Below are 13,522 nucleotides of genomic sequence, written 5' to 3'. Positions count from 1 at the left end.
TTTCTATTTTACTTATTTTGCAGCATATTGCGCAAGATGTTTTCTAGACCAAATTGGTTAAATTCATATTTAGTTAGTTTTATAAAGTTTTTTATTAACTTGTATCTTGATTTCATAACAGAGCCTACCAATAAACTTCATTGTCTTCATTACAAATTCATATGTTATCCTTAAGACTGTTTTATTCACAAATTCATATGTTATCCTTAGAACAGTTTTCTTCATAAACGATAATGTTAATAATCAACTGTTTAATTTGATTTTTCAGCTATTTCAAAACTAATATAAAATTTACGAACCAAGAACGATGTATGAGTTTTTCTTTCATTTCGATATATTAACCCTTCCGCCGTCGTCACCCTGTCTGCGAAAATTTCTCCCAAGCGGCCCTTTGTTTTTCGCAGCATGTAATGTTGTTTTCTCTGTACATACATAACTTTCGTAGTGGATCAATGTAAATGAATATTAAGTAAAATTATAACTAAATAAAGCATAATGGAAAAATAATAATATCTCTGCTTATTTCTAACAGCAGAATAATTTGATAACATCTGTTCCAGGCGGTCCACTCCTCCCATTTTGTTGTTGTAAACTTTTACAATTATTGTTTTTTTTTTTTTTTACAGTTCTTTTCCGTGTTCCAACATCAATCATCGAGTTATTATGGACTGTACTCCTCAAACGTATATCCTTCTTCTCTTTCCAATTCACAACCTCATTTTTTCCCTTTTTCTGCTGAGTAGGCGTTGAAGATCTCTCACTGTCTTGTATTTTATGTAAAATGGCGCGAATATTCATAAAACCCGGGGGGGATTCAATTAGAAATAGAATGCCTGATTAGTACTGCCCTCTAGGAGGTATTAGAAAAAACAAAAATAAAAACTCAAACAAGTAAACATTTAGAAAGCGTTTTAAACGTTTAAAAGTTTTAAAATGTAGAAGAACGTTTGAAGCTCGTTACGGCTGCCCTGCAGAAGTTTCCCTTGACGCGTTAGATGCGTTACGGACGACGAAGAGGTTAATATTTGCCAGCCATACGCTGCTCGAAAGCCTTTGCACATTTCATTGCCGATTATTGTTTTAAATCATTTTATAAAATTCCCCGAATAATATTCATTCCTCCGCAAAAAGAACAAAATGTAGATGATCGTAAAAATAATAGTCAGCGCAAAAATATATTGAAAATATTTTATCAGTCGGCTGCTCTACCTTTTCTTTGCTTTAAACATTAGTGGTTTGTTTCTGCAATAAATAAGACAAGTATTTGTTATAAATTCAGAAGAATCTTTTGATTTAAAATGATTTTTAAATATCTAACTTTAATTTTCATCAATAAAGAATGCTACCCATTAGTTTTCATTGCTGTTGGGTGTTTTAAATTCTGCTAAATATATTATTTATTTCATCTACTTCTCAAAATAAGCATGAACTACTTTAATATTCTTTTATTTTTGTAGTGGGTCAACAATGTTGCAGTAGAGCAATGAAGCCAGAGTGCTCTAATGCATGCAAAGAACTATTTGCTAGTACAACAGAACCATCCGTACAACTGCGTACTTACGTAACCAACATGTGTTCTCATGACAGTCCAGCAGTTTCGAAGTGTGTTCAAAACTACACTCTTATCACACCGGCTGAAAATCCAGCAAGGAGTAAGCTTTATCTCTTATTATAAAATAGTTTCAATTATGTTATAAAATAATTCGAATAAATTTACAGCAGGGATCATATTAGCGAATTCAAAAATTTCAAATTTCTTATATCGTTCGTTTGAAAACTGTAATTCAAAGAAGTGTAAATATTCTATTAAATTCATAAACTGTATTTTGGCCATCAATTTTAGTATATTTGACATGGCTATTAATTGTGTAAATTTTTCATGTAAAGTGGTATTATAGCCTCTAACGACAGCAAGCGCCATCTGTTAGCAATTCTTGATGCTCATTCATTCACTAGTGCATGATTCATTCATTCATTTATTCATTCATTCATTCATTCTTGATCCCCACTATACCTGTAATACCGTAATTTCTATTTCCGTTTTATATGCGTTTCAAATCATATGTTAGAATAAATTTTAACCGAATTAAATATGAGAAATATTGGGACAAATATTATAATCTTTTAATAAATTAGCTAAAGAAATGTAAATGTTTAAGTTAATTATATTTTTTAATATTTAAGACATCACTAGCTGTGTGTAGAACGTGGGATTATAAATATTTTTAATTTCTAGCCTAATTTAAATTGTGAAATTTCTTTCTAACGATTAATAGGAAAAACGATTCGAACATCGGCACTGGTGAGGTTTTCCTCTTCTATTTACTTCTCATTTAAATTTCAAACTAAACAATATACTTACAGCAAAATCAAACATAACTTACCACATCTTGTAAGCACATTTAAAAATTAAACATAACTATGTCTGACAGTACGTTAACACATGTCTACTAGTAAGATTTGTTTTTGGATTTGTATTAGGATTGATGTATTAGATGTTATAAAAGCCTGGTAGTAGCTGTAAATGATTTTTTCTCTTTCACTGCAAGTTACGAAATAATAAATTATTTATTTATTTTTTTATTGGAAAATCCGGGACATTTCTTCATCCAAAACGTTTCACTAAAATTCGTGGTTGTCTCGCATAATCCTGCAAGTCTGATCATTTCAACTAAATCCTTCACAAGAAGAGAAAAGTGGGATTATGGCTTGAAGATTATATAGATTATGTTTCATTCCGTGCAGTGTTGCTACTGCTGGCTTTTAAATTATTGAGTTTGCTAATAAAAAATTCCTGAAAGTTTTACAAAATATGAAATAGATTTATAAAGTAAATAGGAAATTCAAAATATATGCTTTCAGGTGCCCATATTCGGGTCAAGGAATACGTTACCAAAATTGAATGGTTCTAGGTACCGTTGTTTTTTCACAGTGCGGGAAACTTACATACATTCATGCAGATTTTTCATTACTTAATTTCTTTAAAAACAATGTAGGGCGACATTTAGTGGTAACAATTTGGAAAGTGAAACGCTGTTTATAATGCTTCAACGCAAAATGCCCTTTCGAGATTAATATCCCATTCGGGACTAAGAGTCCCTTTTGGGCTAAAAGTAAGCATTATATCTTATTTCATTTCTTCTTTCAAAGCCTCGTTAAACCGCAAAAATAACCAAAATTCACTTCCCGCACTCCCCCCCCCAAAAAAAAACTCTTTTAATTCCTGATTATCAGATTATTGTCAACTTCGCAAGTATTGACTTGTGATCTTTTTCACTCATAGCCATTCTTGCAGATAATTTATTTCAATAGCCACTGCACCGAAGCGTACAAAATACAGGTAATCAGATAATCTATACAATAATGGTACTTTTTGCTTCTATTTGTATACACTTGTTATTCATCCACGGTTAAATAGTCTTAATTTCATGCATTATTTGTGAGTAAAGACAGCGCATAGAGATTAATCAAGATTAATTCCTCTCCCCAGCCTCGGGAGTGATTTGCAAGAGCTCGTAATTAACCTTTCAATGATCCTTCCTGTGTGCAAGAAGTTAATCCAATCATTATACTTTTAATTCAGCTCCTCGTCTGGTAAAGAGTGACGTCATCAAACTCTTAGAAGCTCTAAATATCGTTACAAACTCTTTTAGTGCTATTAAGAAGAAAAAAATCCATTTCATTAATCATAAATATTTGAGAACCAGAATGGCATCAGTGAGAAATACTTTTTTTAATCATATAATTAATCTCTATCTAATTTGCGTTAACTTATGTCAAAAAGAAATATTCGTATTGAAGAAAAACATCTGCTCTTGGCTCAATCCTGCTAGCAAAAATCTTTTTCATGTTTTAGCTTTTTTCTTGTAAGCATCGTTCATCTATGCTACATAAAATCCAAAAGCAAAATCATAAAATATTTAAAAACAGCATATCTTTAAAATTCCCTAGGGAGTGTTAGAGTTTGTCATACATTTTTTTATTTCGCAAAAAATTAATACGCAAGCAAAGGTTGGCTTGAAAACATTAAGCATTGCTTTAATTTTTCCAGTGTAAAGCTTCAGGGTAGGCTGGCTGCCCAAATTAAAGAAGCAGCAGAGAAATTTAAACCCCAGTTTTTTAAATTCATTGAAGAAAGAAACTACATTCCGCAACAAATTTTCAGTTGAGAAGAGACGGTTCTGTTTCAAAGCGAGTGGAAAATGAACGAAACGAAGAAAGAAGTTACTTTTCGCAGCAGGTTTTCAGTGTGGAAGAAACTTAGATAAAGCCCAATAATTCTAGAAATTATTTGACGCAATAATAATGCCTTTTGAAATGCTTTTAACAGACGGAGCTTAAATTTTAATGATTTTTGAATTCATATCTTATCTCAAGTTTGTACTCTGTCACTATTCATTAAATGACTCTAATAGTTAGCATTCATTAATATTCATACTCTTCTACCATTTCAGATCTTCATTGCTGTGATAAAGCTACCAGTGAAGAATGCAAATTTGCATGCCGGAAAATTTTGACGACGCAAAACATAGGACAAGAAATTGTGGATAATTTGATCGCCGGGGGATGCGGTTTACCTATGCCTCACGTAAGCATTTTGCATATTTAAATAGGAAGGGAGCAATTTAGTTGAACTGCATGAGCAGAGTGTCGCTCCCCCTCCCCCATCAAGATTCAACAGTAAATTTAAATCGCTTTGTAAATCGTTGTTCATGCTGTACTTTGCGTGCAAAATGAGTTACGTTTATACTTTTGTAAATGAGATATTCAAATAATATTGTGATAGTTTTGTGGTTGAAGAAAGGCACCGTTTAGCAAGACGAAACAAATATTTATTAAAAATAATATTTAAAAAGCATGATATTAAACTCAGAGCCGTACATCGCTCCTACAGCATAGCAAAAATCGAGAACCTTCATCTTCCGAGGCTAACATGCAACTCCTAAAATACAGTAACCCTCTTTGGAGAAAAGGCTACACGCACCAAGCGCGCTTTGTTGATCGCCAAACAGTCGCCAAATACTATAAATATCCCTTATTCATGTCGCCATTAGCTCTTGCCCTTCAGGACTCACACTTCGAACTTATTCTCTTTTCAGCGCCCAAACATCTGATGACAGCCGGAACACATCAAGCAGAATGCTTGATAATCTCGGCGTAAGTGTAACTTGGAACTTGGAATTATTCATGTGCATAGAATACTCATATTATTCATGTGCAAAGAATAAGATTTTTATCATTATGAATATGAATCGTTAATTACATTAACTCACGAAAAATAATCTTAAAAATATTAACAGAGAAATTTTACCTTTACAAAAAATTAAAATTTCTTCTAAAATTTATTTTAGTACATTTTCATTCATAGTAAAACGGGTCTTATTATGTTTCCTGTAAAAAAATTGCAGTGTATCCTTTCGAGGCATTCATTTCCGTAACATCTCTCTAACACTACATCTAAAATTATAATCATAATTCTCGCGTATTTTTCCCCTTAGCTTTTTGGCACCAGGTTTTGAGAATTTAAAAAATATTCGCGTAATTTGCCCCTTTCTTAGTGCGTTCAGAGAATGAGCTTCCCAGAATTTCAAAAAGGGGTTCATTTATGTAGTTGTTATTTCTTCTTACTAACAAAGGCAAATCCTCGCAAAATACCTGCAAAGTTTACTATGAACCTTTCTCTTCTTATTGTTGAACTTTATGCCAGCCTAATACAAAATCAATCCATCATCGCGAAGCAAACCCGAACTAACATTCAATCTACGACTTCGCCAAAACAGCTGTACAATCACTTTTTCTAACTATTTTATGGATAATCTGAGAAGTAGAGATAACAGTAAGAACGGACGAGATTCAAGTTGTAGAGAAATCGAAATGAAGATACCTTATTAGGTACTTAAATGTTAATATTACTATGCTATATGTAATCTTATTGAAATTTAGATTCCTTTTAAAGAAAAAATGTTGTGGTAGTTACCTGTAGTTTATCCGTGACTACTTTTCATGTGTTATGTTCTTACTGTACCACGTCTTTCGAAAATTAAATTAGTTGCATAATTTTCCTCTCGATTTTCGGACGATAAAGTTAGTAAAAAAGGGAGAAGGATACACAAGGAAATACGGTTTTTCTGACCCCATAAATGAACATTAGTGTTAAACATCATCTGTTTAAGACAGTTGTTTTCAACTTGTTTGGCATCTGCATTCCTTTCATCATTACCTTTTTTTTTTTTTTTTTTTTTTTTTTACAAAAATACATATATTGAAAATGCATATACTAATACATATAACCGAAAAATACATATACTTAGATTTAGATTATTTTTTGTTTTGTTTTGTGAATTAAGCAACTAAAAGTAAAGAAAATATTGATACGTCTTTTTTTATATTAATTAAAACTAAATACTTAACAGTTAAATAAAGTACTGACCGCATTCCTTCCTGAGACTATGAAATTGCCTCCAGGAGGAAATTTTCACTTTGATGAGAACCCCTGGTCTAAGATGACTAAAATCATCTGGAGACGCGTATGATAGCCGTAGAGAGGGCTTACTGTAAAGAAATTTTAAAGTATGGTTAAAGTAAAAAATATGGCAAAAATATGATTGTATCACATGATGACAGTATTATGATTAGGGAAACTTAGATAATGCCACTAGGAACCCAAATCGTCAAACTGGAGAATAATATACAACAGTACCAACCAAACCTCTGCTTTAAGCTACTCACCGTTTCAAACGCTTGCAATCCTTACTTTTGAGTGAAAATTAAAGTTCTAAAGTTTCAGATTTAATATACCATTCATATACTGTACAATGTATAATAAACATTTGCATTTGCTTCATAAGCATAGCAATTTTTTCTGATTCACCTTATGGCGCTTAAATAAACTTGTTGTTGTTGCTTATGCTCACTTGTCTGACGTAGTCAGCCCAAGCCCACGAAATTCCTCGTGGCAAGGAGCGCTAGATTACGCCTGTCATTGGCAACAGCCTTGAGCACCTTATAGGTGACAGTACGATTTAACTCAGTTCAGCCCCCAATTTTGATGGAAAGCACCCCAGGGGGATGGGTCCGAAAGTATTCCACTCCTTCCTCCAAGCCATACGAGAGGACTTTCAGCTCGCTGCATATTTGGAGTGCCGCCACACCGCAACGACACTATATTTTTACAAACATCCATGCCTTCTCCGGGACTCAAACTCGGGCCCTTCGGCATGGCAAGTCAGCGACGCTAATCACCATACCGGTTGGGCAGCACTAAATAATCTTAGCTTTGTGCAACTGGAATCTAGAGGAAAGTAAAGGCGTTAATACGCTCACTTTCAAGCGGGAAAGAAATACACTCTTTTGCAAAAAAATCGAAGCACCAAGAAGGACTTTTGCGATCGTGACGAAATTTGTTATGCAAAAGCGTCTTGATCGAACATGCAAATGATCAAAGTTTCAAGACAAATGAGCAGGAATTGCAATCATAGCGCGCATTTCTAGTGTGCAATTCGCAAAGCATAAAACCAGTAACAGAGGCGGAAAATTTATCTTTTTTGTTACTGCCATCGTAATTCCGTAAAGAAGCAACTAAAGGAGCCTCCACCACTCCTTGCCTCGACGAATTAAAGCATGCATTGTCGCCAGGGGCGGTTCGACCAAGTACTAATTTGAACACTCAAAGGGTGATTGTGAGCCGTGAACAGGTAATATGACCTTGATTTTTTAATCATTTTATTATCTGTGTATGAGCTATACACATATTTAATTTCATCAAAAACAACCACTTCATTCACGGTGCTTCGATTTTTTTGCAAAAGAGTGTAATTAGATCAGTTGAATTCGTATCAGATAAGAAGACTTTCGTTAAAAACCTCTTTTATTCCCCCTCCCCCGCAGGAAATGCTAAAACATCGTAAATATTTTCAATCTTCTTTATACAAAATTTAACATTTGAGAAAATTTTATTTTGGTAAAATTTAATAATTAGCAGTATTTGTATGTATCGAATTTATTTAAGAATATTAGTCATAAAAGAATATTCCGGCTAATTCTATGTAATTATGTTTTTACAAGTATTAAGTTAAAACTTTTATATTAAAAACGAAACAAAAAAGTGACATTAGCTTCGTATTTTTCCTTCGCATTTTAAAAGCCAAAAAATTAAACTGACCTTTCTACCTTTAGAGAAAGAATGATATTACACAAATAATGATAACCTGATCACAATAATTATTTTTTCCTCTGAAGATAATTATTTTGAAATTTTACAGGAAAGCTATTTCATGGATGCTAAGACTTTTTCCCCCTATTTTATTCTCCCCCATCCTCAGATAACACAGTGAAAGCAATATACGGGCATGAAGCGATTTTTTATGTACCACATTAATTAGTTCGTTTGGTATATTTATATGTTTTTTTAACTTTAAATATTTCTTTCTAGGACAAATTATGGCAATGTTTCTTGACTAATGCTGATTCTGCTAAGCCTGAACCTAAGTCGGTTTCTCATCTCGATAATATGGGAATGGACAGTGCTAAACTCCAGTGCTGTTTCCGTGCTGCAACTTTGACTTGCCAGAGACTGTGCATAAAGGTAAATTGTCATGAATATTACAAAAATTTTGCTCTGTTTTTTATTTCATGTTTAGAATAATTATATGGAACGTTTCAAAAAGAATAAAACAAATTTGATGAAGTGGTAGAACATACTGAAATTATTTTTTTTCGTAGAATGCATAGTGAAAAATATAATATATAGGCGCAGGAGGGCGTTTTTCCTCGACAAGCATCTCTGCAAGTTATAGCTTTAACTTCTGAAGTGATGGATCAGTAGGATTTAGGATTTAGGAACGGGGAAAACGGGCACCACACCTCTACCATTTGGTTAAGCACACGATTAGCGTATCAGGTGGATCGGGTCGTGTTCACCTCATTATTCGAGAGAGGAAAGTACCATATTTTCTTACAGGAAGTCTTGCCAGAATTTCTGGAGGATATACCAGCAGCCATCCAGCTGAATTAGCAGCTGAAAAACATTTTCCAGTGGATGGTTGTTGGAAGATATCCCAGTGAACATCCAATAGCATATGTGCTTCAGTACCAGCAGCCCATTTTCAATATCAAAACTACCTGAATATTACTTTTCCGGCCTTTTGTATTGTATGTAGACGCTCTCATACCTATACCAATACTCATCTCGTGGTTCGAGGAAAGAAAGTATTACATTTTCTTGCAAAACGTCTTACCAGAATTATTGGACAGCAGCCATCCTGCTGGATTAGCAGCTGGAACACATCTGCCAATGGGTGGCTGCTGGGTAACTATCCTGCGGCATATGTGTTTCAGTAGCGCCAGCGCATTTTCAATAAGGCATCGAGAACTATCTGGATGTCACTTTGGCGGCCTTTTGAACTGAACGAAATGGCCTCATACCTAAAATGTCATAATCACTCCACCTACTATGTCTTGATTTCTTTTGGGTGCACATTTCAACATGTTCTGTGAGATCTCCCCATAATCTGATTAGGAGACCATTGGGTGAGCAGCTGTGCCACCATGAAGACTTTCAGCGTTATTGCTTCCTCAGTGGGACCACTTTTATTTAAAATTTTATATAAAATAAACGTGGTCTCACTGAGTGAGACCACGTTTATTTAATATAAAATTTTATACCACGTTTGTTTAATAATCTAATTACGAGTTCTTCATCAGAATTTCGGTTGATGCTGCAGCTGGGCGCGATGTGTTTTGGGAGTTGAAGAAAATTCACCTTCCCTCAATTACCGCCGTGTGTTAATGATTGCTCTTTTTAGAAATTACTATAATTATTCGTTTTCAAAGTTGCTTTTTCCTCTTCTGTGGTGTTTCTGTGTTTATGCCTTACCTCACTAGCTTCACTATCAAACACCTTCTAGCATCTTTACATTTAATTCTTTTTCATGCAATTTTGTTCAAAAAACATGATTGTTGTTTGTTATACCACCTCTTAAAGTTTTTAAGATATTCTCTATCATCACAAATTCAAAATATTGCGAAAGATATTGCATGTCAATACCAAATGTAGACATATTTAAACAAAAAGCGGGAAGGAATGCGTGGAAAATTAATTTTGACACATTTAGTATGACATTAAGAACTGGACTAAGTATGACATAAGAACTGGACGGCCATCCATATAGGTTTAATCCTATATAACTGCGTGTCAAAAGAAACCCATGCTGTTATTGTATAATATTGTTTCATAAGTGTTCTGTTGTTAATTGTGACGCGTCCTACATTCCTACCACAGTAATTTTTTCCTACCACAAAAATTTTGGTATCGAATGATTTCGATACCAAAATTTTTGAATTTAATACTGCTTTAGCGTCTAAAATCTTAATTTAATTTTTTGTTAGATATAAATATACGAGAGGAGTAATAAGGTGATTTTTTGAATGTCTTAGAAATATTTTATACTGCAACATAATTTTAATTATAATTCCTTTTATCTAAATAAGGTAAAATTAATTCGTCATAATTAAATAGTTTCTCATTAATTTTTCAAAATGCATCTGTACATTGTTCATTATAAAATGAAATAATAATGTGTAATTTATGGCTTTAATTAATTATTTAAAATTATTCTGAGTAAATGTATTTTAATCAATATTCTTTAAAATATTAGGGGAATCTGATTGTGTACAGAAGAATCTCATCATAGTTGTAAAAGAATATAGTGTATTTTTTTTTTAATATTTTCCAGACATATAGTAATGAATGGGAATTAACCTGGGGAGAATTTGATCGGCAATGCCAGTACCAACTAGGAGAATCTGCCATGTTAAGATGTCTAGCCGAAGGTACGTTGAGAAATCTTTGTTATAGTTCCTCACCAGTCAAGCGTAGCTTCAAAACAACCATGTTTTTTTATACTATTTTTCTCGGGTTTTATGTAATCCCTTAATAAATCAATATCTAATAATGTAATGAATAATCGTCTAATTAAAAGTTTAATATTTTATTTGCATATTTGAACTGTAAGATTACAATTTATGTCTCTTTTATTTTTAAATGCATGTTTCAGTAAGCAAAATACAGTCATTAACATCGCATCTCATTCGTAACTAAGAAGGAGATTACGTGGATTTGTGCTTCGAATTTTACTCATTAAGTTTCAAGGTCTCGATTCGAGCATTATTCTGTTGGTGGTCTCTGTGAACACAAGTATCCAATTACTTTAAAGCCCTTCAATGTAATAAGAGTCCATTATAAGTTTCTAAGCTAACGGAACAAGCAATTTAGCTGGATTAAACAGCCGAACGGTGGGAGCAATCGCCGTTCAATGGTGGCAGAACTAGTTATAGCAATTACCGTTTACTAAAATCTTGGCTCCTTCTTTAAATCGATACACTTCATGCAAAATGACTCTTTGCTTACTCAAATGTATTACACAGCTGTTAACTGAAATAATTTCAGATTACGTTCATTCGTTTAGTAATATTTAAGGTAACTAATATTACGATAATTTATGTAACTTATTTCACATTTATTACCGTATTTCTTTGCGTATTTTCCCCCGTTTTTTGAGTAATTTTGTCGTCCAAAAATCGAGAGGAGAAATTTATGTGAGTCATTTTCACATAAGAACTCCACAACAAACGTCCCTCAAACATTCCTAGTCCCTCCCACATCCCAAAAATAGCTTCTCAAATGTTTCACCACCTGTAATAATTCAAAGTATCCCCCACTACTGATAACGGAATTTCGGACACACACACCCCTTCTGAGTAAGACACAGAGGAAAACACTTTACCAACATCCCCACTAGAAAGAAAATAAGTTAATTAATGCATTTTTTTGGCCTTTATATCTTCATGTCATTTCACATTTTACTTTCTTATTATATATATTTTTCATTTTTCCAACTTTTATTTGATTTGTTTTTACAAAGATAGCATTGTTATGTTTCTTATTTTTCTCATGTTTATTTCAATTATTTTGAGTTGTATTTCATAATTCCAATTAAGATTACTACTGTTTACTATTTTTATAAAAATAGTCTTGAATTAACATGCATAAAAGCGAAGGAGTCGGGGGACATTTACTCAAGTAGCTTGTAAATTTTACTACATAAATCGGCTTTTCACTCAAAATTTCTAAAGAATCTTGTATTAGCGAAAATGCTTCATTCAGAATGAGTTCTTTGGTACTTTACTTTGGTTATAAATCCTATCACTTCACGGAACTCCAATTTTTGGCTTAACTTTTTACCAGTTTGGCATCATTATTCTTACTTGAGTAAAATCTGAAACACCTTCGCCTTTATTAATTATTGTTCATTGAACGGGAGTTGGTTTGTTCCCCTTGAAAAGTCAACTAATTTCCGATCAATAGCGATAATTACTTATTTTTTAATTTTTAATTTCTTTTTCAAAGTTTGAAATTTTGTTATTCATGATTTAAATTCGTCCCCTTAAAACGTCTTTTTCATGATATAAGTTACTTTAAAACACAGTTTTCGGAATTAAACTTCCTACATATGGGTTTCCTCTTTTTTGATACATTCTACTAAATTTATATTAGGAGATAATATAATTAATATTTCTTTAGTAAACATATTATTACATACATATTCTAAGTTTAAACTAAATATTTATTCCAAAAAACAATTGGTAAAACTCGTTAAAAAAGTTTTTTTTTTTTTATGTATGTGTGTGTTGGAAATTAAATTTAATTAAATTTTGTTGCAATCTTTGACAAAGAATTCGAAGCTTTGTTCTGTTAGCAATTTTGCAGAAAAATAACATATTTCTACAGAAATTTCACCTCTGTGTTTTCTGCTATAGGAAAATTCTACAAGCACAGGAGTTCTTCACATAATATTGAAGACTGAACGCATCAGCAATTGACAAGGCTACAACGAGCTGGAACGTAAATAATAGACGTAAAGTGAAATCACATATTTGGAAATTTTTTTAATTGTGAGAACAACTGCCGCGTCTGCATAGTTTAATGTAGAATCTACACAAATACGTTTCAATAAGAAATTCAAGGGAAAATAAAAGGACGAAATGCTAATACAAAGCTTCAAATACAAATTGAATACACTCAATAAAAATAAAAATAATCGATGGAATATCATTTACCAATAAACTAGCCCTCAAAGGAAACAACTATGCGTAATAGAAAAAGGGGAAAATTATACGAATATTTTTAAAAAATTTGAGAACCTAGCAATTAAAAGCCATGGGAAAAATATGCAAGGAAATAAGGTATATTTTACTGTATTCCTATGAAAATATTTCACTATATTATTGATATAAAACATGCGATGGGAGAGGTGTTAATTGCAAATGCAGAAAAATAACTTTTGTGCTGAAAATGTTCTTGAAACATTCGGCTAAAAATTTGAAACATTGATCCAACAAAGCTAAATTTGAAACCTTCTAATGACTGATATGTTTCAAGAGAAATAACAAAATTGCTTGCACAGGTAATCGAAAGCTAAGAATTATCTCAGTTTTAATTTTTAAATTTCATTTTTACTTGTTA

At 32.6% G+C, this 13,522-nt stretch overlaps 1 protein-coding gene across 2 annotated transcripts in view; it reads left to right on the top strand.

Moving 5' to 3' along the window:
- Positions 1-13,522, top strand: part of LOC118182302 (reversion-inducing cysteine-rich protein with Kazal motifs-like) — a 211,043-nt gene that overhangs the window by 129,407 nt on the left and 68,114 nt on the right. For both annotated transcript variants that reach the window (XM_085818926.1, XM_035351638.2), the window contains exons 8-11: positions 1,458-1,652; positions 4,455-4,588; positions 8,432-8,584; positions 10,734-10,830. In XM_085818926.1, the coding sequence (XP_085675052.1) occupies positions 1,458-1,652; positions 4,455-4,588; positions 8,432-8,584; positions 10,734-10,830 (579 nt within the window). The remainder of the gene's footprint in view (positions 1-1,457; positions 1,653-4,454; positions 4,589-8,431; positions 8,585-10,733; positions 10,831-13,522) is intronic.

Source organism: Stegodyphus dumicola, chromosome 6, assembly GCF_044657685.1.
Source record: "Stegodyphus dumicola isolate Sdum_Otavi_A_Nest chromosome 6, ASM4465768v1".
Lineage (NCBI taxonomy): Eukaryota > Metazoa > Arthropoda > Arachnida > Araneae > Eresidae > Stegodyphus > Stegodyphus dumicola.
The sequence above is the reverse complement of the archived record's forward strand: the minus strand, read 5'-3'. Positions and strand labels throughout refer to the sequence as shown.